Source organism: Ambystoma mexicanum, chromosome 12 (assembly GCF_040938575.1).
Source record: "Ambystoma mexicanum isolate Mex_15411 chromosome 12, UKY_AmexF1_1, whole genome shotgun sequence".
In the NCBI taxonomy this organism is placed as follows: Eukaryota; Metazoa; Chordata; class Amphibia; order Caudata; family Ambystomatidae; genus Ambystoma; species Ambystoma mexicanum.
This window is the reverse complement of record NC_090936.1, coordinates 10,823,697-10,849,075: the sequence shown is the minus strand read 5'-3', so window position 1 is coordinate 10,849,075 and position 25,379 is coordinate 10,823,697. Positions and strand designations below refer to the sequence as shown.

At 48.2% G+C, this 25,379-nt stretch overlaps 1 protein-coding gene across 7 annotated transcripts in view; it reads left to right on the top strand.

Annotated features, from left to right (window-relative positions):
- CACNA2D1 (calcium voltage-gated channel auxiliary subunit alpha2delta 1) overlaps positions 1-25,379 on the top strand; it is a 1,412,752-nt gene that overhangs the window by 210,013 nt on the left and 1,177,360 nt on the right. For all 7 annotated transcript variants that reach the window (XM_069627805.1, XM_069627804.1, XM_069627806.1 and 4 more), the window contains exon 2: positions 15,570-15,651. In XM_069627805.1, coding sequence (XP_069483906.1) covers positions 15,570-15,651 — 82 coding nt within the window. The remainder of the gene's footprint in view (positions 1-15,569; positions 15,652-25,379) is intronic.

Genomic DNA, 25,379 nt, shown 5'->3' with positions numbered 1-25,379 from the left:
ACATTGAAGAACCCACGGTCGAGGAGGGACCAGTTACGAGTATTGGGAAGTCCAAGGTCTGTCAGAAACCTGTTGCGTACACTGAAGACACCCATGTCTGAGGAAAATCCACTCTGGGAATTGAAGAAACCGGCGGATAAGAGAACCTACACAGAGAAGTCTATCCAGGGAACATCGGAAGCCAATCCTGGTGCGGGGGGATGACTTTAGAGTGCTGGTGCAATCAGAAAGACTACAGAGAGTCTGGACGGGGCGTAAACCTTGAAAGAGCCTTCCCGCAGTGAAGTGTGTGTTTGTTTGTTTCCTTAGCCAGGGCTTGACAGTAAAGATTAGTCTTTGAAGACTTTCTTTTGACCACATTTAGGAACATATAGGGCCTCATTATAAATCAGGCCGTAAGGGGTTAACGGCGCCGGTAAAGGTGCCGGCAACCCCGTACTGCCTGATTATGAGGTGCCTTCGCGGGACACGCTCTGCACGTCTGGTTTTACCAGACGTACAGAGCGGTTCCCGCGCGGGGAAGTGGGAGCAAACAACGGGCTGCTCATAATCGGCCCATTGTTTGCTCCCTCTCCCATTCCCATTCAGCCCTATGAGGGCTGAAATGGGAATGGGGAAGGTCCGGGCCCGGGTTCCTGAAGGGAAGAATTACTGGGCCCTCTGAACTTGGAATGCCCCGGTAATTCCCCATTCTGGGAACGCAGACCCGATTTTGGCGGCTGCCATGCCACCAATAGCGGCACGGCTACTGCCAAAGTCGTAATGACGGCCATTGTGTTATACTTAGGGTACCTTGATGCCATGGACTCATTATGGTTAGGCTTAAAGGACCTTCTGATGGACGCATTGCATGGTTTTTGAGATTACTTGTGTAGTGGGGTGCCCCACATAGAGGAAAGAACTTCTAGGGCAAGGCCTTGAAACTTTTGTGTTAGCACCATTAATACCCAAAGAGCCTGCACACCTGGATCACATCCATGATGACATAGTCCCATCCGACATCTTCTTCTTTAAAGGAACTCGTATTATTTACAGCTCACACCCTAAATCCTCTAGGCCTTTGGACCAACCCATTTCCAGAAAATCAGCAGTGACAACAGTTGAGCAAACACATCCACTAATGCAGGGGTCCGCAACCTCTGGCTTTCCAGATGTTTTGCACTACTACCCCCACCAGCACTAGCCGCAATAGCAGCGGTGCCGAATCATGGCAGGTGTAGTCCAAAACATCTGGCGAGCCAAAGGTTGCAGACCCCTGAACTATTGTCATGTATGACTGTGCATTGCCTTGACACACCAATGTGTCCTAAATTCCCTACCAAATAAATGTTTGCGATTGGTCAAAATGCAAAGTGATTGACTGACTATTTGTCTATTACAGCCCATGTCAGGCTGCAGAGCTGTAATGTAATGGTCACGCCAACGGCTAAGAGAATTCACAACAACATTTCTAAATGTATTAAGGGATGAGGGAACTATTGTGTGCATACAAATACAAAATAGCCCGAAAGAAACCCCCCCCCCCACCCAATAAATCTCCCTTGTTTGATGACATTGTTTATGATAATGTTATTCAGATCCCCAACTTAAAACGGGGCAGACTCTCCACGCTTCCACTGGCTTGGGCAGAGGGAAGAGGTTTGGTGTGTTTGAAGAGTATTAAGAGGGGACTCCAAAATATTGTTCAAAAACTATAGATCTGGATTCTGCAGGTCTGCATGTTGGGTTTAGACACCAATTCTGTTTTATGGTCAATGGAAGTTCAGCACAAAAAGCTGAATTCACAGTCTTGCCATGAAAAATTAAAGGAGAGGATACAAGGGGGATGCAGGAGGCCTTAATCTGTCGAATCCCCCGCCGCTCTCAGGTTGGTACCTGGTAGATGAAAAGTAGATGTGTTTTGGCACTACTCTACTGTGCAGGCCCTCGCTTTCTGGACTAGATCTGATTCGAACCGGTCGGTCGATTTGCAGCATGACGAGTGTGTGCCATCAGATATTTAGGACTCAATTGCCAGGCACTCTGGTGTGCCACTCGTGACAGCTTTGTAGATGATATGTTCAATCGTGAACAGTATCCCGACCTTGTAAGGAAGCCAATGCAGTTTGCGTATGACCGGGGTGAGGGGGAGTCATTTCCTATGAGGCAGCTATCCAATAGTCTCCCCGCCCCCTCCTAGGGGTGGTAATATGCCGGAGGACCTCGTAGGGATGCACTCACCTCCTGGTAATAAGGACGCCCACCTGGGGGGGAAAGCCTCCATACCACCACTACAGCACATAAAGCCCTGCACTCAAGGTCACCCTTTCATCCACTATTGATAGCGAGACCATGCACTATTGTGGGACACTTACTACTGGAACGAGGAAGAACATGAGAAGCACCTCAAAGGGATATGTGGGAAAGAAGCCGACTACTGTGATGAGGTGCCCCTCAGGAAGCATAATGAATGAACAAGGAACTCTTAAAGATGGTGTTGATGTTACACGAAGGCAGAGTCAATAAAATAAAACAACAAGCAAGAAAGGACTTTTGGGGTGATACATCGCGGAAGATGGAAGTCCGCGAGTGCAGCCCAGGAAGTGTAAAGTGTGCATTTTGGAACCGAAACAGACCAAGTCCTTGAGAGGGAAGAGGTGAGTCGGGGGATGCAAGTAACGCATCCAACTGGTTGGAAAGGAGCCAACATGCTGAGGAAGAGAAGGACTGTGCTGCTGGTGTGACCCGTAGCAGGTAGACAGGATGGTCCTGGAACAACGCTGTGACCGCCAGCAGTGACCGGCTTTGGTGCGGCGAAATGGAACAGAGAGGAGAAGCGAACAACAAGAAGCAAGATCCGTGGCCCCATTAAGAACCAGTGAAGTATTCCCACAAAGAAGGTTACGGGAAAGACAACAAGTCCAGGTGAGCACCTTCTCCCTCAGCGCAGTGGTCAATCTCATACCAATGCTGCAGGAGAGATTAAGGAAGAGTGTATCGGGATTCATCTCCCTCTACGCAGTGGTCAATCTCAGACCACTGCTGCAGGAGAGATTAAGGAGGAGTGCATCGGGATTCATCTCCCTCGGCGCAGTGGTCAATCTCAGACCACTGCTGCAGGAGAGATTAAGGAAGAGTGTATCGGGATTCATCTCCCTCTACGCAGTGGTCAATCTCAGACCACTGCTGCAGGAGAGATTTAAGGAGGAGTGCATCGGGATTCATCTCCCTCGGGCAGTGGTCAATCGCATACCACTGCTGCAAGAGAGATTAAGGAGGAGTGCATCGGGATTCATCTCCCTCGGCGCAGTGGTCAATCTCAGACCACTGCTGCAGGAGAGATTAAGGAAGAGTGCATCGGGATTCATCTCCCTCGGCGCAGTGGTCAATCTCATACCACTGCTGCAGGAGAGATTAAGGAAGAGTGCATCGGGATTCATCTCCCTCTGCAAAGTGGCCAAGCCAATTCCACTGCTCCAGCAGAATGCATCGGTAGTCATCTCACTCGTCGCAGTGGACTATCCAACACCACTGCTCCAGCAGAGTGCATCAAGAGTCATCGCCCTCATCACAGTGGGCAAGCGAATATCACTGCTCCAGCAGAGGGCATAGGGGTCACCCCCCTCATCGCAGTGGCCAAGCCAATACCATTTCTCCAGCAGAGAGCATCAGGGGTCATCTCCCTTGTCGCAGTGACTCAATCAGTGTTGCTGCTCAAGTAGACTGGTGAATAGTTTACAAAGATACAGAGGAGCCTGGAAAAGATATTTATCATCCAGACGTTAAAGGGAAGCCAAGTAAAGCCATGAGCCTTTCAATTTCCCAGAAAGAGTTGAAGGGATTGATACAAGCTTTCTGTAAAAGTGCTGAATGTCCGCTATGGAGAACTTTGAAAAAGGATCCAGGGGAAGGGAGCTACCCCCCCCCCCCGTTTTGAAGGCGCTTTGAAAGAATTATTAACATGATAAACTAAAACAAGACACCAGGAGAAGGGAGTCATTCTCCTGGTGAAGGACATGTGCTTTTCATTATGAAGTTGGGGTTAGATTGCTAGGTTTCTGACAAAGGACGGAGAACATATTATGTTTTGACTGACATTCGGACTGGCCCCTAAGTTTTCATAGATTGAGGCAAGGCAAGCCATCAGAAGCAGAAAGATGGGTTTTTCTTTTATAAATAAATGTTTGTATCCCCAATCATGACCCCCTCCTTGTCAGCCTCCTTCCGTCCTCTAGACCCTCACACTACTTTCAGGAGAGCTAAATAAGCTGCAGGGAGCCCTGTCAGGAGGTAATTTCTCCCATCGATCTGCAACACCACAAGGATCTGGACATCACAAAGGTAGAGAAAAATATTTACATTCGGGTTTTCCACCATCACCTGTGAGAAACCTTAGGGTGCTCTGACTCCTATTCCCCATGGATCCTCTGCACAGGTGGCCAGCGAAAGGCCATCGCTTTTGGATCATGATGCTGGGGATGGACAAGCGAGGGAGGATCACCTGGGTGGAGGGTCTGTAGGGATTAGGAGTGAGATGCCCTTGGGAGAGGTATGGTATCCCCCTTTCTCTAATAATGACCAAACTAACCCATCTCCCATCTTTATGGGGTATTGCAAAACAACTCCCGTGAATCATTTACACATAACCATCAAAAGTACTGAGACGAGGAAGAAGCAACCAAGGATAGTAGATTGATATTGATATTTTATTTCTATCATGCTCACACACAAGTGTTTCAGAGCGCAATTTTATTGATATTGATGACTAGGTGCTTGCACCACTTGGGTACTGGGATGAAGAAGAGGCCTGCTGAGAGCAGTAGAGGTCAGGCATGTCCCTTTAATTATGGTCAGGCAGCGCTAATTAAGAACTCACACCTGTAACCTGTTAAAAGGCTGCAGGTGTATAACAAGCCCTACCTAATTTGTGTAAGAGAGGGAATGGTGACAAGGGCTGTGATTGTGAATTTGCAGCAGCAGAGTGGCCAAGAAGCACAGCTGGGTACAGTTCATATTCAACATGCCTTTGGTTCAAGGAGTAGAGGCCCGCGAACAGGAGTCCTTTGGAACCGACAGAAGTGTGAAGGTGGAGCCATGCGGGAAGGCTTCCCCTTTTTCCATTGTGCAAGGTGCTCCTTCTCCTCGGGTCAGTAGCCCACCCAGGAGTGCCTGAGGGGACAGAAGGTGGAGTCCTTAAACAGAAGGAGAAGGCCGGAAGATCTGTGCTGCCGGGACGCAAGCAACTGGTGAGTTTCCAGATAGACAGAATCCTGGTATACAAGTGTTTGATGCTGCCCACAAGGATACTTTGTTACGCAGTGGTCAAGTGGATTGAAAGACACATTGTCAGAGGTCTCTGAATAGAATCCTTACGAAAGCCGACGAACATTCAAAACAGGCTAATTCTCGAGAGCCAACTGAACACTTTTCAGCAGAGTGGTCGCAGGCAATTGCAAACCTGTTATCAAAGGTCTGCGCACGATAAGAACAATTTAAAGGCTCAAAGTCACCGCACAATGAGAACAATTTAAAAGCTCATGAGAATTCTAAAACTTAATGAACTAAACGAGCATGGCCAAGTTACTTATACTGAAAGCTTATACATATAACGGAGGTGCCGAACGGCTGAGAATATTCAAGTTATAAAGTCTGCAACAATTTTGAATGCCACATTTAACAACAAACTGAATGAAAGTATCTTACCGTAATCCTTTAACACGTTACGAAAGGTGCCGAATGGCAGAGAACTTTCAACTTATAAAATTGTACCATTTTGAATGCTGCATCTTTAACTTACGAGGAAATACAATTAGACATTGGATGACAACATTTAAAGGGAAAGAAACTTTACATTGCAATTAACTTTCAAAAATGTTATTTCTACAAAAGCACTATAGAGAACAAACCTTATTTGTGCTACAAAGACCTGCAATATCCAGAGGACCTCAGAGTGGCACAGAACCTTAAAGAAATTGGGGAAACTCCCTCCTCTGAATACTTCACGGGAATTGTGTCTTAGGGAAAGGATTTCTGATACCAGAGTTGTTTTGTTCTCTTGAGGATGGGGCCGCAGGATTTTGGTTTGAACTGTGTTTTGAAACTTGGGAAAGAGAACCCAGAGTATTGCTCAACTTTACATGATTTTTGAAACTCAAGACAATCCTCAGTCTTTTCTATAAGAACTGCTTTATATTTGGGGAGGTTAGTTGAAAGAACACTACAAGGTGAACCAAGTTCTGAACTTTATAACGCACATTATTGTTCTGGTTATTGACATCCCTACACTTCACATAAGATTAGTTGTGAGGGCAAGTATAGGTTTTGGACACCAAGAGATTCCTAAATTGAATTTATTGAGTTTGACTTTCCTTAGTTTTGGTTTGTTAGGGAAATCCCACCATAGTATAGGGCCAGAAAGCTGTTTTTCCATCCTGACATTTAAGTGTGTGCACTGTGGCTGTATGGGTTCAGTGTGATCTTTCGGGCACAAACGCACAAATGCAGCAAATAGTTTCCAGGCAATATAGTCCTTGAGGGCATCTTCGTAACCACATGAGTCTAAGGGTTAATTTGAAGCAAGGGCTCCAGGAGCAACTTCCACTGATGCTATCTTTAAATGTATTATTTCAATAGTGTGAGTACATGTTTATTTTTATGGTGATACCAGGAAAAGATGTTAATCCCTCAGCAAATTCTGCCAAATACGGCTGTATGAAAGCAGGACGTACCATCTCATGTTCGATATGAAGTCACTATTAAGACAGATTATTTCAATATCTTGATTATTGTTTTGTAGTAATTTATAAAACACCTTTGCCCATTACTGTGGTCATTCACAATGTGTATGTGAACCCCCACAGGGACCACAGTCCAGAGTTTGGGAAATTCTCATAAATGCTTAGAATGTGTGTGTGCATTTTAGCCATGATAAGGAATTAGGTGGGCTGGCTGGGCTAGTGTTGGCAACCCAAGAGTTCAGGCATGTGGAAGGGTTCCCAGGGAGGTCAGGAGCGTGAGAGAGTGCAAGAGATGCTGTATGTGTCCCGCTGGACCGCATTATGTCATAGGTTGTCACTGTATTCTGATGGCAGAGGTGTTGAGGGCTAATCTGGTGTAAGAAGGTGATAACTTTGTGCCCAGCTAGAGCAAATGTGTTATTGGTTGTCACTGCATTCTGATGCGTGCTTGTGGGTTGCCATGCTTGTGGCCACCGTCCACCGAAGGGGATGCATTTACACCTACCTTGACGCTCGGGTGGCGCATTGTTATTGGTGACACTATTTGATCTTGTCGTCCGTGGGAAGGAGTACTCTAGGCCCACTAACCAGGTCACCATACTAGGACTTCTAAGCTCCATGAACAAGCTATCATAATGCATTTTCTAAGCCTGAAAGACTGGTAGTCTTACAGTCTTCTAGGTGTGATATCGGGGCTACCCGCTTATCTTTAATTGCAATTCGCTGGCAACCCTCATACATATAAGCACAGTAGACGGGATAAATCAAGGGTCTTCCAGTTGCAATTACAGAAATAAGTGCGGATGACGGGCTATCCTAATACCGGGTTCAAGTTAAGGTAAGGATGTCTTAAAGCTTAGAATGCGAATGAGCCTAGACCGAGATAAGCAGTTAGGGGTGCTTGCCTTGCTACGACGAGCCTTGCAACAGGTCAGGCATGTGGAAGATGCTGAAGAGACGGGGATTGTGTCCAATGGCAGTGGGTTCCTCTATACCTCTGTTTTACTCGTGAACACAGCTGTAGTTTATAGACGGTAGATGGCTGATGTGCAGTGTGTATTTAGAGGGCTGCAGGTGGCAATTACAGCCAGCTGCCTACATATTGGAGCATGGTCATGTTCCTGATTGGGGTGTTTGCATTACATCTTACCGGGTCCAAATGGCTACTAGAAATGTCGGTAGGTGGTGGATGACTGGTGTGAGTAGTGGTTTACGGTTGCCAGTTTGTGAGGGTGGGCCACTGCGATTACAGCTGGTGCCACCTGGAGGTGTCAGATTATGTACCTGGGCGGATTTTAGCAAAGGTGTTGCTAAAGGAATGAAGATGACAGGCTGATCCATGTATGTTGTGCCTTGCACAGTGACAGGTTTGGAAATGAATGCGGCTGTGGCTGGATGAGTGATGCTGTTGAGATGAGATGAGGGAGGGACTCCCTTCCATTACATGTTTCAAACTGCGGATGGAAATAGTCACATTTTGATGTCCTTTCTGAAGGAGAAGTCGTCTTCATTGTGGCAAATGTGTAGTGGAAGGGAGTTCCAGATGGCTGGGACTTGTATGTGAAAGGTGAGGTAGGTTTGCAAGAAGCAGTGCTGAGCCTGATTGGAGGGTTCTGGTAGGTTGGTAACTAGTGATCTTGTCCTGCAGGAACTCTGGTCCAGTATAATGAAGGACGCAGTATTTGATGCACATGGCTTTAAAGGTGGCCTGTCAGCTGATAGGGAGCCAGTGTAGTACTCTGAGGGCGAGGGTGATAGGTTACCTGGTTGAAAGGGCAAGGAGAAGTCTGGCCGCCACTGAGTTTTGGATTCATTGGAGTTTCCTGAGCTGATGTGCTGGGGCACGTAGATGAAGGCAGTTGGCATAGTCTAGATGGGAGAGAATGATGGCAAGTGTTGCAAAGAGTCTATTTGGGCAGGAGAGATAAGGGAAGCTTCGCCTTAGGATATGCAAGTAGAAGTGGCAAGTTCTGGACACAGAGTTGACGTGTTGGAAGAGGGATAGCGGGGAGTCCATTGTGCATCCAAGATGTTTTACAGAACTGGAGGCTGCCGGCGGGGCTTCTAAGGAGTGTGGCTATGGCATCGGTTGGGGAGGAGAGTGTTATTGCCACATAGCAGGACTTTAGTTTTGCCAGAATTGAGGACAAGGTGGTTGGCTGTCATCCAGTGATCGATTGCATAGAGGCCGGAGTTGGGGGCATGTTGATGTCTTGGGGATGTTGAGAATGATCTGGGTGTCATATGCATAGTTATAGTATGAAAGGTTGTCAGAGCAGATGAGTGCCGTCAGGGGGATCAGGGAGAGATTGAAGAGAAGTGGTGACAGCGAGGCTTCCTGTGCGACCCCTATTGGAACAGGGCAAGGGGCGGAGGTGAATGGTGGAAGGTGCATGATTTGCGATCGGTTAGAGAGGAATGATACGATCCATTTTAGAGCGGAGTCTCTGATGCCTAGTGTGTGGGCCCTGTCAATGGTGTCAAAAGTAGCAGATAGATCGGGGAGAATGAGTGCCACGCATCCTACTGAGTCAGCTGTTCTTTTTAGATTGGCCAAGATGGACCCAAGAGAGGATTTGGTTCCTAGAAGGGGGACTGAGGCCTGATTGGGTTGGGTTGAGGTGTCTGTTAGTTTTTGTGAATAGGCAGAGTTGTTTGTAAGCAGTTTGGTCTAGGAGTTAGGAAAGGAAACAGGTGTTAGAGATATGGTGGTAGTTTGAAGGAAGGAGGGGGTTGAGACAGGGTTTTTTGAGAAGGAGCTTGACATAAGAGGTTTTGAAGGCCTCTGGGTTGACTGAGCAACATTGCCTGCACACCTTGCAGTTAGGATGTTTTTAAGAAGTGCAGTGCTACTGGGATCTCCAGGGGAGCACGAGGGCTGACTTAATGCTGGGAGTTTGAGGAACTCAGAGTGGGAAATAGGTGTGAATCAGGAGAGGCCTGGCCGAATGGGCGGCAGAGGGATAGGACAGGGTAAAGGGTCAGGAGGAATGGGGGAGGGGCCAAAGCTAGCTTGGATAGGATGGTGCAGTGTCTATCAATAGCAATGTTGTGAAAGTGGTCAGATAGTGTGTCGTAGAAAGATTGGGAGTGTGCTGAGGGAGGGGTTTAGCACCTCAGAGTCTTGAATTCAGTGATGATAGTGTGGAGTTCCCTGCTCATGTTATTGGAGTTAAAAACTTGGTTTCCATATATTTTTTGATTTCAGCAAGGTAGGCCCTAATCAGTCTTGCAAAGGCAGTTTTATTTTGTTTTTCAGTGAGGGGGTTGTCCTCCAAGTTCACTCTAGGCGATGTTTGAAGGTTTTAAGGGGGTTGAAGGATGGTGTGTACAACTTCGGTTTGGAGCCTGCTCTCTAAGAGTTGTATCCAGTCGGGTGATGGAGATCAGGGCGCTGGAGAGGCAAAGATCGAAAAGGTTGATGAAGGGGTGTCCTTCAATGAGTGGGAGATCTGGGAGTGTGTTTAGCAGGGAATTGGCCAGAATAGGGTTGTTGATGACTTTATTCCACAGAGGGCGACAGGGAGGTGTTGAGGAGCAGTCTGCGTGCGGGGGAAGGGGGGAAGGATTCGCGAAGGAGAAGAATAGAGCCTAGTGATCTGTCCAGATTAGATGGCAAGGGGGGATGGTGATTAGGTCTGATCTGCTGAATAAGGCGACGAGGGTGTGCCCTGCGGTGTGAGTTGGGAGGGAAATCAGCAGTGTCAAGCTGAGACCTTCCAAGTTGTGATAGTTCCCAGTGCATAACAACCGCTAATAAATGGTACACGCACATGGTCATATGGCATTATTGCCTGGCAGATTCCTATACAATTGCCAGATGTTGCAGGTGGCATACAAAATTGCTCCAAGCCTCCGAGATGGTGCCAAGGTTTTTATTAAAATTGTAAGTAGCCCTATGGTCATACATCTCTCTCTCTCTCGTCTGGAAAAAAAGCACCTCCTCCCTAACCCATGTGTTCCTGACCCTAGGGTAGTTATAACTAAATATTGACACCTGTTATTTAAATACTGAATGTGAGGAGCAAAAAGCAGGACGCCTTTCTTAACTAGACTCCCTCAGGGACTACCTAAAACTGCCACAACTCTATCCACATGTTAATGTTGTACAGGGGTAGGGATTGATCCTTGGCAACACTCTACTTGATTCGGTCTCCCACGCTCATGTTCTCCTCTGCCTCTCCTTACCTATCGCAACTCTTCTCCTCTGCCTCTCCTTACCTCTCGCAACTCTTCTCCTCTGCCTCTCCTTACCTCTCGCAACTCTTCTCCTCTGCCTCTCCTTACCTCTCACAACTCTTCTCCTCTGCCTCTCCTTACCTCTCGCAACTCTTCTCCTCTGCCTCCATTGTTCCTCCCTTCTCCACACTACTGATCCCTCTTCCACACTACTGCCCCTTCACACTACTGAGCCCCCTTCACACTACTGCCCCTTCACACTGCTGCGCCCCCTTCACACTGCTGCGCCCCCTTCACACTGCTGAGCCCCTTCACACTGCTGCGCCCCCTTCACACTGCTGAGTCCCTTCACACTACTGAGCCCCCTTCACACTACTGAGCCCCCTTCACACTACTGAACCCTCTTCCACACTACTGCCCCTTCACACTACTGAGCCCCCTTCACACTACTGCCCCTTCACACTACTAAGCCCCCTTCACACTACTGCCCCTTCACACTACTGAGCCCCTTCACACTACTGAGCCCTCTTCCACACTACTGCCCCTTCACACTACTGAGCCCCCTTCACACTACTGAGCCCCCTTCACACTACTGCCCCTTCACACTACTGAGCCCCCTTTACACTACTGCACACTGATGCTACGTTCGCCACACTACTACTCCCTCCTCCATTGTAATGCACCTGTCCCTGCACTATTCTTCTCTACTCCACACTGCTGCTCCCTCCTCCATAGTGATGCGCCTTTGCCTTCACTATTTTTCTCTCCTCCACATTGCTGCTCCCTCCTCCATAGTAATGCACCTTTCCCTGCACTATTATTCTCTCCTCCACACTGCTGCTCCCTCCTCCATAGTAATGCACCTTTCCCTGCACTATTCTTCTCTCCTCCACACTGCTGCTCCCTCCTCCATAGTAATGCACCTTTCCCTGCACTGTTCTTCTCTCCTCCACACTGCTGCTCCCTCCTACATAGTAATGGACCTTTCCCTGCACTGTTCTTCTCTCCTCCACACTGCTGCTCCCTCCTCTGCACTAGTGGTTCTCCTCTGCACTACTGCTTCCTCCTACTACTACTGCTTCCTCCCACCTCTACTCAGCATCTCTACTTTCACTTAGTCCACACCCTTCACACTCACGCCTTATACTAACTCACCTGACCAAACCTGCTGCACTATCACGTCGCTTAGCAGTCCCACCTTTACTCACTAACCATTACCTCACTTTCTCCAGAATTCCCCACCCTGACCCTCCTTTCATGCTGGTCTCTGGGTCCAGCACCTCCACCCTCTCTGAAACCGCTGAACAGCCCAGAATGCCCAGCTTCCTGTCCGTCTTTTATGTCTCCCTTTCTCATACTGATGCTTCCTTTCCCCGTCCGATCTATTCCTATCTTTCCCACCTGGCATGGGACAGAGTCGGCAGAATCGTGCACTAGCAGGCTAATGTCCACCCCTTTTCTCTGCGTGGGCCGCCATAGATGAATGATGCCCCCCGAGACACTTAGTGTTCCTGTTCGTGTTAAGGGCTGGTTCCTTTGCTCCCTTTGAGTAGGAATGTTGTCTTTCGACCCCCTCAGCTCTGTTGCTTAGTCCTGGGCTTTCTAGAGTAGGCACCACTAGGCTGTTGAGGTGTGATGCGCTTGGCACTGGACAGCATTCACTTGTTGCCAGCGGTGCTAAACTCTGTGAAGCTTTGCTCATCACCAGCTCAGGAGAGCTTGGTGCGGCTTCGCTCACCACCGGCGCTGGAGAACGTTGCGCAGCTTCACTCACCACCAGCGCTGAAGACCATTGTGCGGCTTCACTCACCACCGGCGATGAAGAACATTGTGTGGCTTTGCTCACCACCGGCGATGAAGACCATTGTGTGGCTTCACTCACCACTGGCGCTGGAGAACATTGTGCGGCTTCGCTCAACACCGGCGATGAAGAACATTGTGCGGCTTCGCTCACCACCAGCGCTGGAGAACATTGTGCGGCTTCGTTCACCACCAGCGCTGAAGACCTTTGTGTGGCTTCACTCATCACCAGCACTGGAGAATGTTGTGCGGCTTCGCTCACCGCCGGCACTGAAGAACATTGCGCGGCTTCACTTACCATCGGCTCTGGAAAACATTGTGCAGCTTTGCTCACCACCGGCGCTGAAGAACATCGTGTGGCTTCGCTCACCACCGGCGATGAAGAACTTTGTGCGGCTTCGCTCAACAGCGGCACTCACTGCCTCAGCTGTGAACTGCTGGTGCTGCTGCCTGTTGGAGGGCTGTTTCGGTTGCTTTGGTCCAGGTCTCTTCTTTCCAGTTGCAGACTTCACGTGGTGGTGGAGGGCTTCTTTCTTGTTGGTGCTGTGTGCTTTGGTTTCTTAAGTTCAACGGCCTTCTGAATATTTTGTACAGGAACTATAGTGCGCAACAAACGGTGCTACGTTACAGCATTCTGGCACATAAGGTGGGATAGAAACTGGGACCCCCCTCAAGTTCCACCATCGTCTTCTTGGGTAGGACTGGCCCTGGATTTCACCCTGGTAGACCTCCCAAACCCGGCTGAAAGGGCCTCCTGTCTCCCCTTGGCATGGCCATGGTACTGGGCTTGCCACACAACATGTTCTTCTGATGGACTGTGTTTTGGAACCTCTCTATGGAATTCTCGTAAGTAAACCCTAAGTGAATTAAAAGCGTGACCAACAGCAGGACATATAATCAGGGACATTCTTATTAAAATGATCAACATTGACTTGCCTGCTCGGTTCAAGGACTGCGCTGGTGGTTCTTATTGCAATGCTTTATTTGAATGTTAGTCCCAGGCATAAGAGGACTCACGGGAAGCGCACTGGGCCACATGACCAGAAAAATGAAAGACAACATTTTGACAAGAACATTTTGTCCTCGCAGCGCTGCAACTGTGTCTGAAGACGCAAAACACACACTACATGTGCTCATTAAAAACCCACCAAACCCAAACCGTGCCTGATAAGGTTTTCTTATGATTTTAAATATATGTCTGCGTTTGTGTGTCCCCGCTTTTGCAATGTTTCACATCCATGACCGAAGTTGCTTGTCATATTTGCATTTATTTATTTGATGGTTTAAAGTGCAGACCTAGCTCGAGACCAGCAGAGTGCTTGCAAGGTGCTGGTGTCCAGCATGAGGGCGTGAGCAGCGTAGCGCTGTACAGTGCACTGGTGTCCAGCATGAGGGCGTGAGCAGCGTAGCGCTATACAGTGCACTGGTGTTCAGCATGAGGGCAAGAGCAGTGGAGTGCTGTACAGTGCGCTGGTGTTCAGCATGAGGGCGAGAGCAGGGGAGCGTTATGCAGGGTGCTGGTGTTCAGCATGAGGGCAAGAGCAGCAGAGCGCTGTGCAGTGTGTTGGTGTTCAGCATGAGGGTGAGAGCAGTGGAGTGCTGTACAGTGTGCTGGTGTTCAGCATGAGGGCGAGAGAAGTGGAGCACTGTACAGTGCACTGGTGTTCAGCATGAGGGCAAGAGCAGTGGAGTGCTGTACAGTGCGCTGGTGTTCAGCATGAGGGCGAGAGCAGGGGAGCGTTATGCAGGGTGCTGGTGTTCAGCATGAGGGCAAGAGCAGCAGAGCGCTGTGCAGTGTGTTGGTGTTCAGCATGAGGGTGAGAGCAGTGGAGTGCTGTACAGTGCACTGGTGTTCAGCATGAGGGCGAGAGCAGCAGAGCGCTGTGTAGGGTGTTGGTGTTTAGCATGAGGGCGAGAGCAGCGGGAGCGCTGTGCAGGGTGCTGGTGTTCATCATGAGAGCAAGAGCAGCAGAGCGCTGTGCAGGGTGTTGGTGTCCAGCATGAGGGCGAGAGCAGTGGAGCGTTATGCAGGGTGCTGGTGTTCAGCATGAGGGCGAGAGCAGCAGAGCGCTGTGTAGGGTGTTGGTGTTTAGCATGAGGGCGAGAGCAGTGGAGCGTTATGCAGGGTGCTGGTGTTCAGCATGAGGGCGAGAGCAGCAGAGCGCTGTGCAGGGTGTTGGTGTCCAGCATGAGGGCGAGAGCAGTGGAGCGTTATGCAGGGTGCTGGTGTTCAGCATGAGGGCGAGAGCAGCAGAGCGCTGTGCAGGGTGTTGGTGTCCAGCATGAGGGCGAGAGCAGTGGAGCGTTATGCAGGGTGCTGGTGTTCAGCATGAGGGCGAGAGCAGCAGAGCGCTGTGCAGGGTGTTGGTGTCCAGCATGAGGGCGAGAGCAGTGGAGCGTTATGCAGGGTGCTGGTGTTCAGCATGAGGGCGAGAGCAGCAGAGCGCTGTGCAGGGTGTTGGTGTCCAGCATAAGGGCGGGCACCATTCAACAGCAGGGCCGTTATGGGAGTTGCAGTTCGTACATGGAAATATTGGTAGTTTAAACACCCTCTCTCTTGCCCGAATGCATTGTTATGTTAAAGGTTATTTATACTGTGCACTATCACCACGGGAGCCCTTGTGTTGTCTCCCGAGCCCCTGGGATGTTGTGGTATCGGACATGCAAGTATGACCATGTGGGGGGAGAGGGGGGAATGCGAGAAGTGTGGACGTCTATAACATGTAATGGAAAGGGACTTGGACAGTAACGTGTCCGATGGGAAACCTGTCCACCCGCATCTGTGTTTTCTGATCGTCCTACTGTAGCTCTGGATCTCTTGATCTAATGCGACACATCTCTCTCTCTCGCTCTCTCTCTCTCTCATCTCTCCAGGATTAAGATATGGGTGGACAAAATGCAGTCGGACCTCATCAAACTGGCAAGCAACGCGAGTGGAGTCAAGCAGCTCGCAGACGTAAGTGCATGTGCCATTGGGTGGGGGCTTCATAAGTTACGTGCCCGACGAAAGCACCTGCTTGTAGTAGCTGCACATTATTGGCAGGGTATTATATTACGGTTTCATTGGTGTTCCCTCTGTAATTCTGCCTGGTACATTTGGATCAGGTGACAGACATTCATAGGATGGCAGTCCTTAACAATGGTATGCTAATGACCACTTGTTTCAAAGATGTAAGTTATGAGACATGTGTTCCTTGTACTGACACACTATGGGCCTGATTTGCACACATCAGGAGATGCCTGCGAGCAGCTGTGATGTTTACCCGTTCTTGACGCCGGATTTACGAAGCCTAAAAGTGGGGCAAACCTGGAGAGATCTTTTGAGTCTTTCCCAAGCTCGTCTGCAAGGTCCGTGCACGGAGATTGTTCCCAGGGCACGGCGGAGATGCTCGAAGAATCCCTGCACGGAAATTGACTACAGGGCACAGCGAAGATGCTCGAGGAATCCCTGGACAGAGACTGGCTCCAGGGCACAGCGGAGATGCATGAGGAATCCCTGCACAGAGATTGGCTCCAGGGCACGGCGGAGATGCTCGAGGAATCCCTGCACGGAAATTGACTACAGGGCACAGCGAAGATGCTCGAGGAATCCCTGGACAGAGACTGGCTCCAGGGCACAGCGGAGATGCTCGAGGAATCCCAGCATGGAAATTGGCTCCAGGGCACGACAGAGGTGCTCCAGGAATGCCTGCACAGAGTCTGGCTCCAGGGCACAGCAGCGATGCTCGAGGAATCCCTGGACAGAGACTGGCTCCAGGGCACAGCGGAGATGCATGAGGAATCCCTGCACAGAGATTGGCTCCAGGGCACGGCGGAGATGCTCGAGGAATCCCTGCACGGAAATTGACTACAGGGCACAGCGAAGATGCTCGAGGAATCCCTGGACAGAGACTGGCTCCAGGGCACAGCGGAGATGCTCGAGGAATCCCAGCATGGAAATTGGCTCCAGGGCACGACAGAGGTGCTCCAGGAATGCCTGCACAGAGTATGGCTCCAGGGCACAGCGGCGATGCTCGAGGAATCCCTGGACAGAGACTGGCTCCAGGGCACAGCGGAGATGCATGAGGAATCCCTGCACAGAGATTGGCTCCAGGGCACGGCGGAGATGCTCGAGGAATCCCTGCACGGAAATTGACTACAGGGCACAGCGAAGATGCTCGAGGAATCCCTGGACAGAGACTGGCTCCAGGGCACAGCGGAGATGCTCGAGGAATCCCAGCATGGAAATTGGCTCCAGGGCACGACAGAGGTGCTCCAGGAATGCCTGCACAGAGTATGGCTCCAGGGCACAGCGGCGATGCTCGAGGAATCCCTGGACAGAGACTGGCTCCAGGGCACAGCGGAGATGCATGAGGAATCCCTGCACAGAGATTGGCTCCAGGGCACGGCGGAGATGCTCGAGGAATCCCTGCACGGAAATTGACTACAGGGCACAGCGAAGATGCTCGGGAATCCCTGCACAGAGATTGGCTCCAGGGCACGTCGGAGATGCTCGAGGAATCCCTGCACGGAAATTGACTACAGGGCACAGCAGAGAGTCTGGAGGAATCCCTGGACAGAGACTGGCTCCAGCGGATGGCAGAGATGCTCGAGGAATCCGTGCACAGAAATTGACTACAGGGCATAGCAGAGATGCTCGGGAATCCCTGCACAGAGATTGGCTCCAGGGCACGGAGGAGATGCTCGAGGAATCCCTGCACGGAAATTGACTACAGGGCACAGCAGAGATGCTCAAGGAATCCCTGCACGGAGATTGGCTCCAGGGCAGAATCTCTGGGTTTTAGGGCAGAAGGCAACAGGTGCTTCTCTTTTGCTCCAGTGAAAATCTTTGTGAATTAGGCCCCGAGTTCCTCATCGCTGCATCTGCTACTCAGGCTCGCATGTTAGGCAGCCAGAGCCCCGGGAATTCCTCCAAGTAATACTTGTGTTTTGCTAATATTTGTCTTCTTCAACACTTGATCACATGTACCTACAAATGTCATCCAATTGATTTTGTTGCTTAAGCATTTCTCTTGGTTCCAAATGTTGATACAGTCCCAGAGGTAGTGTTTCCCTATCAGCCTTCTCGTGCAAGACAAGTTCCCAGAATCGAAGAGCTCTCCTCTGGGTTCCGCAGTGGAGATGAATGCGGAGGGAGCGCCCGCTATTCTGTTGGACTCAGTTATATTTGAAGTCGGGCACACAGCATTGTGAGAGGAATCTTCTGTGCTGCTGCATGTCTGCAGAGTTCACAGAGCTGCTTCCATTCAATGCAATAGTGATTGCAGTCTACAGGAACGCAGTCCCACTGGGTGGCGGAAGAGCAAAGGGGAGGTGGTGAGAGAGAACAGTTGGGAGCCGGCAGAGTGATGCTATACTAATAGCACGCTGAGAGATGCATGCTATCCATCTATCCCTCTATCCCTCTCTTTCTCTCTCTCTATCCCTCTATCTACGTATCTATCTCTCTATTCATCTATCTATTCATCCATCTATCTCTATCTGTATCCATCTATCCCTCTATTTATCATTCTATCTATCTCTCTCTCTATATATATCACTCTATCTCTCTATCCATCTATCTACATATCTATCTCTCTATCTATTCATCCATCGTTCTATCTATCTATCTATCTATCTATCTATCTATCTATCTATCTATCTATCTATCTATCTATCTATCTATCTATCTATCTATCCGTCTATCCGTCTGTCTGTCTATCTATCTGTCTGTCTGTCTGTCTGTCTGTCTATCTATCTATCTGTCTATCTATCTGTCTATCCGTCTATCCGTCTGTCTGTCTATCTATCTATCTGTCTATCCGTCTATCCGTCTGTCTGTCTATCTATCTATCTATCTATCTATCTATCTATCTATCTATCTATCTATCTATCTATCTATCTATCTATCTATCTGTCTATCCGTCTATCCGTCTGTCTGTCTGTCTGTCTATCTATCTATCTATCTATCTATCTATCTATCTATCTATCTATCTGTATATCCGTCTATCCGTCTGTCTGTCTATCTAGCTATCTGTCTATCTATCTATCTATCTATCTATCTATCTATCTATCTATCTATCTATCTATCTATCTATCTATCTATCTATCTATCTATCTATCTGCCTGTCGTACACCTGCATTTCTACATCTATCCATCTATCTCTCTATCTGTCTCTCTATCCATCTACTTACCTATCTAGCTACCTGCTTGTCTGTATGCCTGCATTTCTACATCTCTCTCTCTCTCCCTCTACCTCTCCCTCCCCCTCCCTCACCCTTCACCCTCCCTCTCCCCCCCTTTCTCTCTCTCTCCCCTTCCCCCCAGCCTAGTGCAAAAAGAGGTTTCATTATGTTATTACTTCATGAATACATTGCATTCAATGAAATTTACAAATATTTGAGAAATGGTACAATGTCATCACATGAATTTTAATTGGTCCCATACATTGTATCACAATGTAACAGTTTGGATTCTGCTTCTAGTGCAATGAAGGTTCATCGCTGAGCACAGCAGGTGCTAAATGCGTCATGAGTGGGTCTGTGACATGTTTAGCCCTGGGATCCTAGTGTACATAACTCGACAGGCACCTTCCCAGCAGATGCCGGAACATGGACATGCTCGAGTGTTGCTAACTTTGCCCTGCCAGACAGGCCTTTATTTAGGACATCAGATGCAGGAAGACGGCTCTGCCATTTTAGACTGGGATTGGAATGGCCAGCTAAATGCATGCGGGCATTACAGGGCTGAGGGTGCGACCCGTGTGGACACTGCATGTGCATTCAATGTGAGTACGTGCACACTGGGGACATGGGTCTGTGCCACTACGCCTCTCTGCTGTACACCGCATCTGCATTTCCAAAATCCACAAGGGGTCGCCAGGCGCTGGAAATGCAATTTATCTATAATGGATTGTCATTTAATGCAAGTGGTCTTGTACAGTTCCCTTCCCCCAGTTGTGGTGGCCTGGCTGCACATGGTTCTGGAAGGAAAGTGGGGGGGAGGGGCATTAGAGGGAGTGGTAGATGAGAAACCTCTGGTGGTGGTCGGGGCAGTTCGGAAGTACCCGGTACCGGTGTGCAAATCTGCTTTCTATGGGTTTGGCGGAGAGACTTGCCAATATGTTACCCACTGATGTGGGAGACGGTGATGGGAGGCTTCAGTGCTTGTTCACTTAGTGTTCATGTGTTAACATCTAGGCTTGTGCTGGCCTTCTGTGGGGTTTGTGTGTGTAGTGTAAGTTGGTAGAAGGTCTAACAGGGGAGTTGGTTAGTCAGAGGAAGGGGGAATGGGTCTTACAAGGCAGAGTAACCACCAGCCCTACACCCCCACCAGTGGGCACGTTTAGACCTGTTTTATTTTACTGTCAATCTCTCTCCTGCCCCCTCCTTACCCACTTCATCTCGCTTCCCTTCCCCTCCTTCTCCCCCTCATTCTCCATCTTGTAGGAGGCAGCAGCCTTCGGTTTGGAGGTGGGGCTACTTGAAATTTGACGTGCTGCTGGGAACTCTTGCCCAAAAGTCTGTGTCAGGCGGTCTTCAGGATGGACTACTATCTTAGATTTTCTGTTTAGTTTATTTGCTAAATTAGTCCATGCGAGATTAGACGTGAGCTCTTCACAATCCAAAGCAGGCTCCTTAATGAGTTGTCCTCACCAGCTGTGTCCCTGTAGAGGTTTCATTGTCCATGAGACGTGGGGCTTTTTTAACATGCATGTTAATTTGCCTGATTCCCGTTCCCTCACACTTCATGCAGTGAATACTATGCAGTGAATACTAATTATCAAAACCAATTCAATGCAAAGAATTCAAATTTGGAATTTGGTGTCAATTGAAATGGCGAGAGTAGTGGCAGTGAGAATTGATAAATAGAATCCTTGTGCCTTTGCAGAGTCAATGCTCCATTGGGTTGTTAGCAGGCGTAGCGGATTCCATTACGGGTGCCGTAATCATCCATCCCTCTATCTTTCTATCTATTCATCTATCTAGACATTCATCTATCCATCTATCTTTATATCCATCTCTCTACCCATCTATTCTCTCTATTTATCTATCTATCTATCCATCTATCTCTCTAGCTCTCTATCTCTCCATCTAGCTGCCTGCTTGTCTGTATACCTGCATCTCTACATCTATCCATCTATCTCTCTATCTATCCATCTATCTACCGATACCTTTATCAATCTAGCTGCCTGCTTGTCTGTATACCTTCATCTCTTATAATAATAATAATAATAATAGTAATAATAATGTATTTCTAATATAAAGCGCTACACACCCATAGTTCTCAGAGCGTACAAATAACAGAAGACATTATTATCCCAAAGAGTGGTACTCATTTTATCGACCTCGGAAGGATGAAGGGCTGAGTTGACCCTGCCAGGATTCGAACCTTCCACACCAGATGGACACGTATATCAGGCGCAAGCGCTTAGCTCGCTGTGCTGTCTGACCAGCCCGGCCTGACCGGACTGGCTCTACATCTATCTCTCCATCTCTCTATATATCAATCGATCCATCTATCAATCTATCTATCCATGTATCAATCTAGCTGCCTGCTTGTCTGTATACCTGCATCTCTACATCTCTCTTTCTCTATCTCTCGATCTGTCTATCTATTTATCTATCTATCTGATCATCTATCTATCTATCCATCCATCCATCCATCCATCCATCCATCCATCCATCCATCCATCCATCCATCCATCCATCTACGATGCAGTGAAAGTGCGCCGTTAGTTAACCCCTTGATTGCTGAGGGCGAGCATGTTCATCCAGAACTCCTATGAGGGATTATTGTCGGCTCCGCCCACTCCCCTAGTTGACGGCAAACGTCTAAAATGCACGGGTGTACAGAAGTAACGGTGCCCAGACTGCAAGTGCTTTGACCCGCTGGTGCTTTGCCAGTCTCCATGGCCTGGACTCGCTTATGAATTGCACATGTATATGTCTACAGGTCGACCTTGTGGATGTTTCAAAAAATATTTGGACCCGATGATAATGAAAAATGTGCATGGTATATCAGGGGGGTGTGCATTTAAAAACAGTGGCACGTTTGCTTCTCCCAAGCAGTGCTCATGATGGCAGTACTGTTTTATGATGACGCAACTTCTGGTTATGTGTTCATACAAATTGCTCTCATTCACTTCTGAAACTTTTATATCTCTGTTAAATTAGTGATGATCAGTGAAGCCCTAAACAGTGCCTACACATTCACCATTAGTAGAAACCTATTTCAAACATTCAAGGGAGGATAATGAACACAAGGCCCTTTGGGTAGCGTGCCATGCAGTTGATGGGAAGCAGAGTAACTCTTACACCAAATAATGGAACCAACTCAGGAAGATAGCAAAGGTTTCTCTTGTAATATCAATTGTCTAAAACAGGGAGTTAAAATGGATGTTGCATGAGCTCTTGGCACATCATACAAAACTGTACATTTATATAGTAAAGATTTGTCATATGTGACATCATACTACGGGTCAAATAAGAGAAACCTGCAAGGGATTGTGGTTGGTTCAAGGGGAACATCTAAGTCTACTTTCTATAAGGGGTTGTGTTGTGATTGGGTCTCTGCAATCAAGTGGACAACTCATGCCCACCCCTAGTGCAAGTCATCTTCAACAGTTATTAAGTACACAATATATTATTGTCTTTCAAACTATAAGGCCCTTTGTTATATGGGCCTCTACAATTGGTTGGCACGCTCTTGCCAGTATGGAAAATTTGGCTCACTAGCAGCACGTAATCTCATACCCCAGGTGCCAGGAGATGGACTTGACTGTACCTCCCACCCAATTAGCCCAACATCTCTCATCACCATGCCTTCTGCCATGAAGATTGTCTTTGAACATGGCCTTGCAAAGTATCATTGTATCTGGGAATATAAGGGAGTGCGGGCACACGCTATCGCTGTTCTGGTCCTCCATGCCTGAACTCTATTTCCATCCTTGGCTCACATGACTGGAGACCACGATTTGGTCCATATTTCAGCATTTAATTGTCTTAAATGAATAGAACTTGACACTCATGGTGTTCCTTCTTTGCACCTTAACAAGGGATGCTTCATCATCTCACGGTTACTGCCTTCAAGAATAGATAGCCAGTCTTGCCTGCTTCAGCCTTGACAGCAGGTCAGACAGCCCTTCCAGACTTATCCGCAATCTCGGCTAATTTCCTGCTGTGACACAGCTCTCAGCTCTTCTCTTCATGGGTTTGAGCTCACTAAAGTTATGACACCAATGTCCAGTTTCTATATATAATGGTGGCTTCGCCTGCAGTCTATTCACTAGTCATAGCCAGCTTCTAAGATTACTTAACCTACTTGTGTTACAGAATCTATACATTTATTGAACCACTTGCATTTTCTGCAGTGCTCTTCACACATGCAATCTTCTTTTGCATATGAAAGTTTACTCGGTACTTTACTTCGTCATCAGTTTCTATAAGGTCCATACATTCTCTTCTTCAGCCTATCTTCTCCGTGCGTCATGCTCGTCTCTTAAGACGTCACCAGCTTCTCTTACATTCATTTTTATATTCCTTCAGGGAGTTCCTCCCTCAGATTATCATCTCTTCGGGGATACATTGATAGGGCTGTCTCAGTGGGTACCTTCTTCCGAATACTCACTGTGGTATGGTCGCAACTGCTGGTGTCAAGAATGGCACAATTTCAGGCTTCCAGCAAACAGATGGTCGGGGCGGGACTTCCTCTAGTCTAGAGGCAATTAGCTGCTCCTCTATAATAGCGTCTTTCATTTCTGCTATTCAAGCATTTATTCATGCTCTTCGGGACACCACTGGTTTGTCACCTGTGTCATAGCTGTTGGTGTTCATCGTAAGATTACTCGGTGTATTAACGAACCTTATGAAGGGAACTTTATAAAAGCCATCGTTTAAAAGGTGGTGAGGCCGTCAGATAAGGCAGTCCTTTTCAATTAAAGACATAATTAAGAGTTACTAGCCAGTTGAGAACCAATGCCAACTGTTGTAGGTGATTTATGACGTTGGTAGGATAGTGCTAGTCGGACCCTAAACATCTCACAGTGGGCCACGCAGGAAAACCAATATTTTTGCTGCATGTTTGACCTGCCTGCGGCATTCCTGCAAGAGTTCCCCAGGGTATGCGTTGCTGCAGCACTCACAGTAGAGTGAGGCCCGTTTGCAAGGCACGTTACTTGAAAGGAGATTGACCGACCAACTAGAGTCCCAGATCCGTTCCAAAACAAATTCAAGGGGCTTTAAAAGGACCACATTTGCCCACTTTTACTTTGTAGAAGTAGTGGATGTGAGCATGGATTTTAGTTTGTGAAAAGTTGAATAAACTATAACACAATAAAAAAAATATTTTTTAAAAAAAACTGGACCAAATTACTTCCGCTTCCTTTGAGGGGTTTCTTTGGCTGGAAAGTTAGGAGTGGACAGGACAGTTTTTTAAAGTAGTCATTTCGGATGTGTTTGTGGTGCTTTTGCTGAGTTTAGGAGAGTTTTGAAGCACTGTCTTAGTTGCCAGTGGTGCTTTTGTTGACTCTTGGTTCTTGTATCTGTTTCTGGGAGCCCTTTAGGGTCTTCACCTTTTACTAATACTCCCCGTAGGAAACATTTGATCTAAATATGTTTCTAACACCTTTCCTTCCCTGTGTTCGCAGAGGAGCCTCTGTCAGAGCCCTGCATGTCTCCCTGAGCTTTGCTCACTCCTTCCTTACTCTTTGTTTCAAGAACCCTTCCACATCGGTTAACTATTGCGAGAATCTGTTGTTGTACTTGTCGTCTGTTTTTGTGTTTGTGCACATTGACACTGTGTGGGCACATTTACATGCAATGCAGCACCCTCCAGCACTGGTGACAGTGGCTGCAAGGCAGTGTCAGCTGGCAGTCGAGCCGGTTGCCACATACTCTAGCCGGTATCGGCCTGACTCTACGCCAGCCCAACCATCTCCCAAAACCTGTGTGTGTCCAAGCACAGCCTGGTCCAGTGACACCATTGACTAGCAGGTCCAATTTACTAACACTAGAAGTGCAACCGTGCGCTGGTTGGTGCCCAAATTCAGGTGTTGGTGCTATTTGGGCAGATGAGCCATGCGGCGCATCCTCTGTGCATTGCGTGACATCTGTCAGACATTGGGAACTGGATCATGAGATAGTGGTGAATGCCATGAGAAGCACATGGTCCTACACTACCCTACCCTCTTCCATGTGGCTGTGTACGAGCGTAGTAAAAGGGAGGACATGGGACACTAGCAAGTGAAGAAAAAGGCACCAGAAGCTCCAGTTTGTGAATGTGGTACTGTTACCCTAAGATTGGCTCGGCTGGTTGGTACTTCTGCATTGCAGTCCACCAGTACTGTCATAGTGCAAGAAGTCTCCATCACTATTCCCTTACACAGCTCCATACTCATCATCTGAGCAGTCTGTCACATGGTCTTCCAAGCGGTGGGCCTGGTGTTTCCTCTAGCCATAACCTTTGGTGATAAGGTGCTGGGTCGCTTTTTATAAAAGTCCGCTCTCTCACAAATGGGTCATAGAGCAATTTCATGTGGTGTGAGACAATAGCCCAAACAGCATAACAATCCCTTCACACCGTGCACTAGGTAGGGTGTCAAAGCTTGCTGTCCACATCCAATTGAACAAGTACAGTTGGCCTCGCTGACCACTTGCCAAGCCAGAATTGCAGCGCATCATCCCCTCTGCCCAGTTGGCATGGGC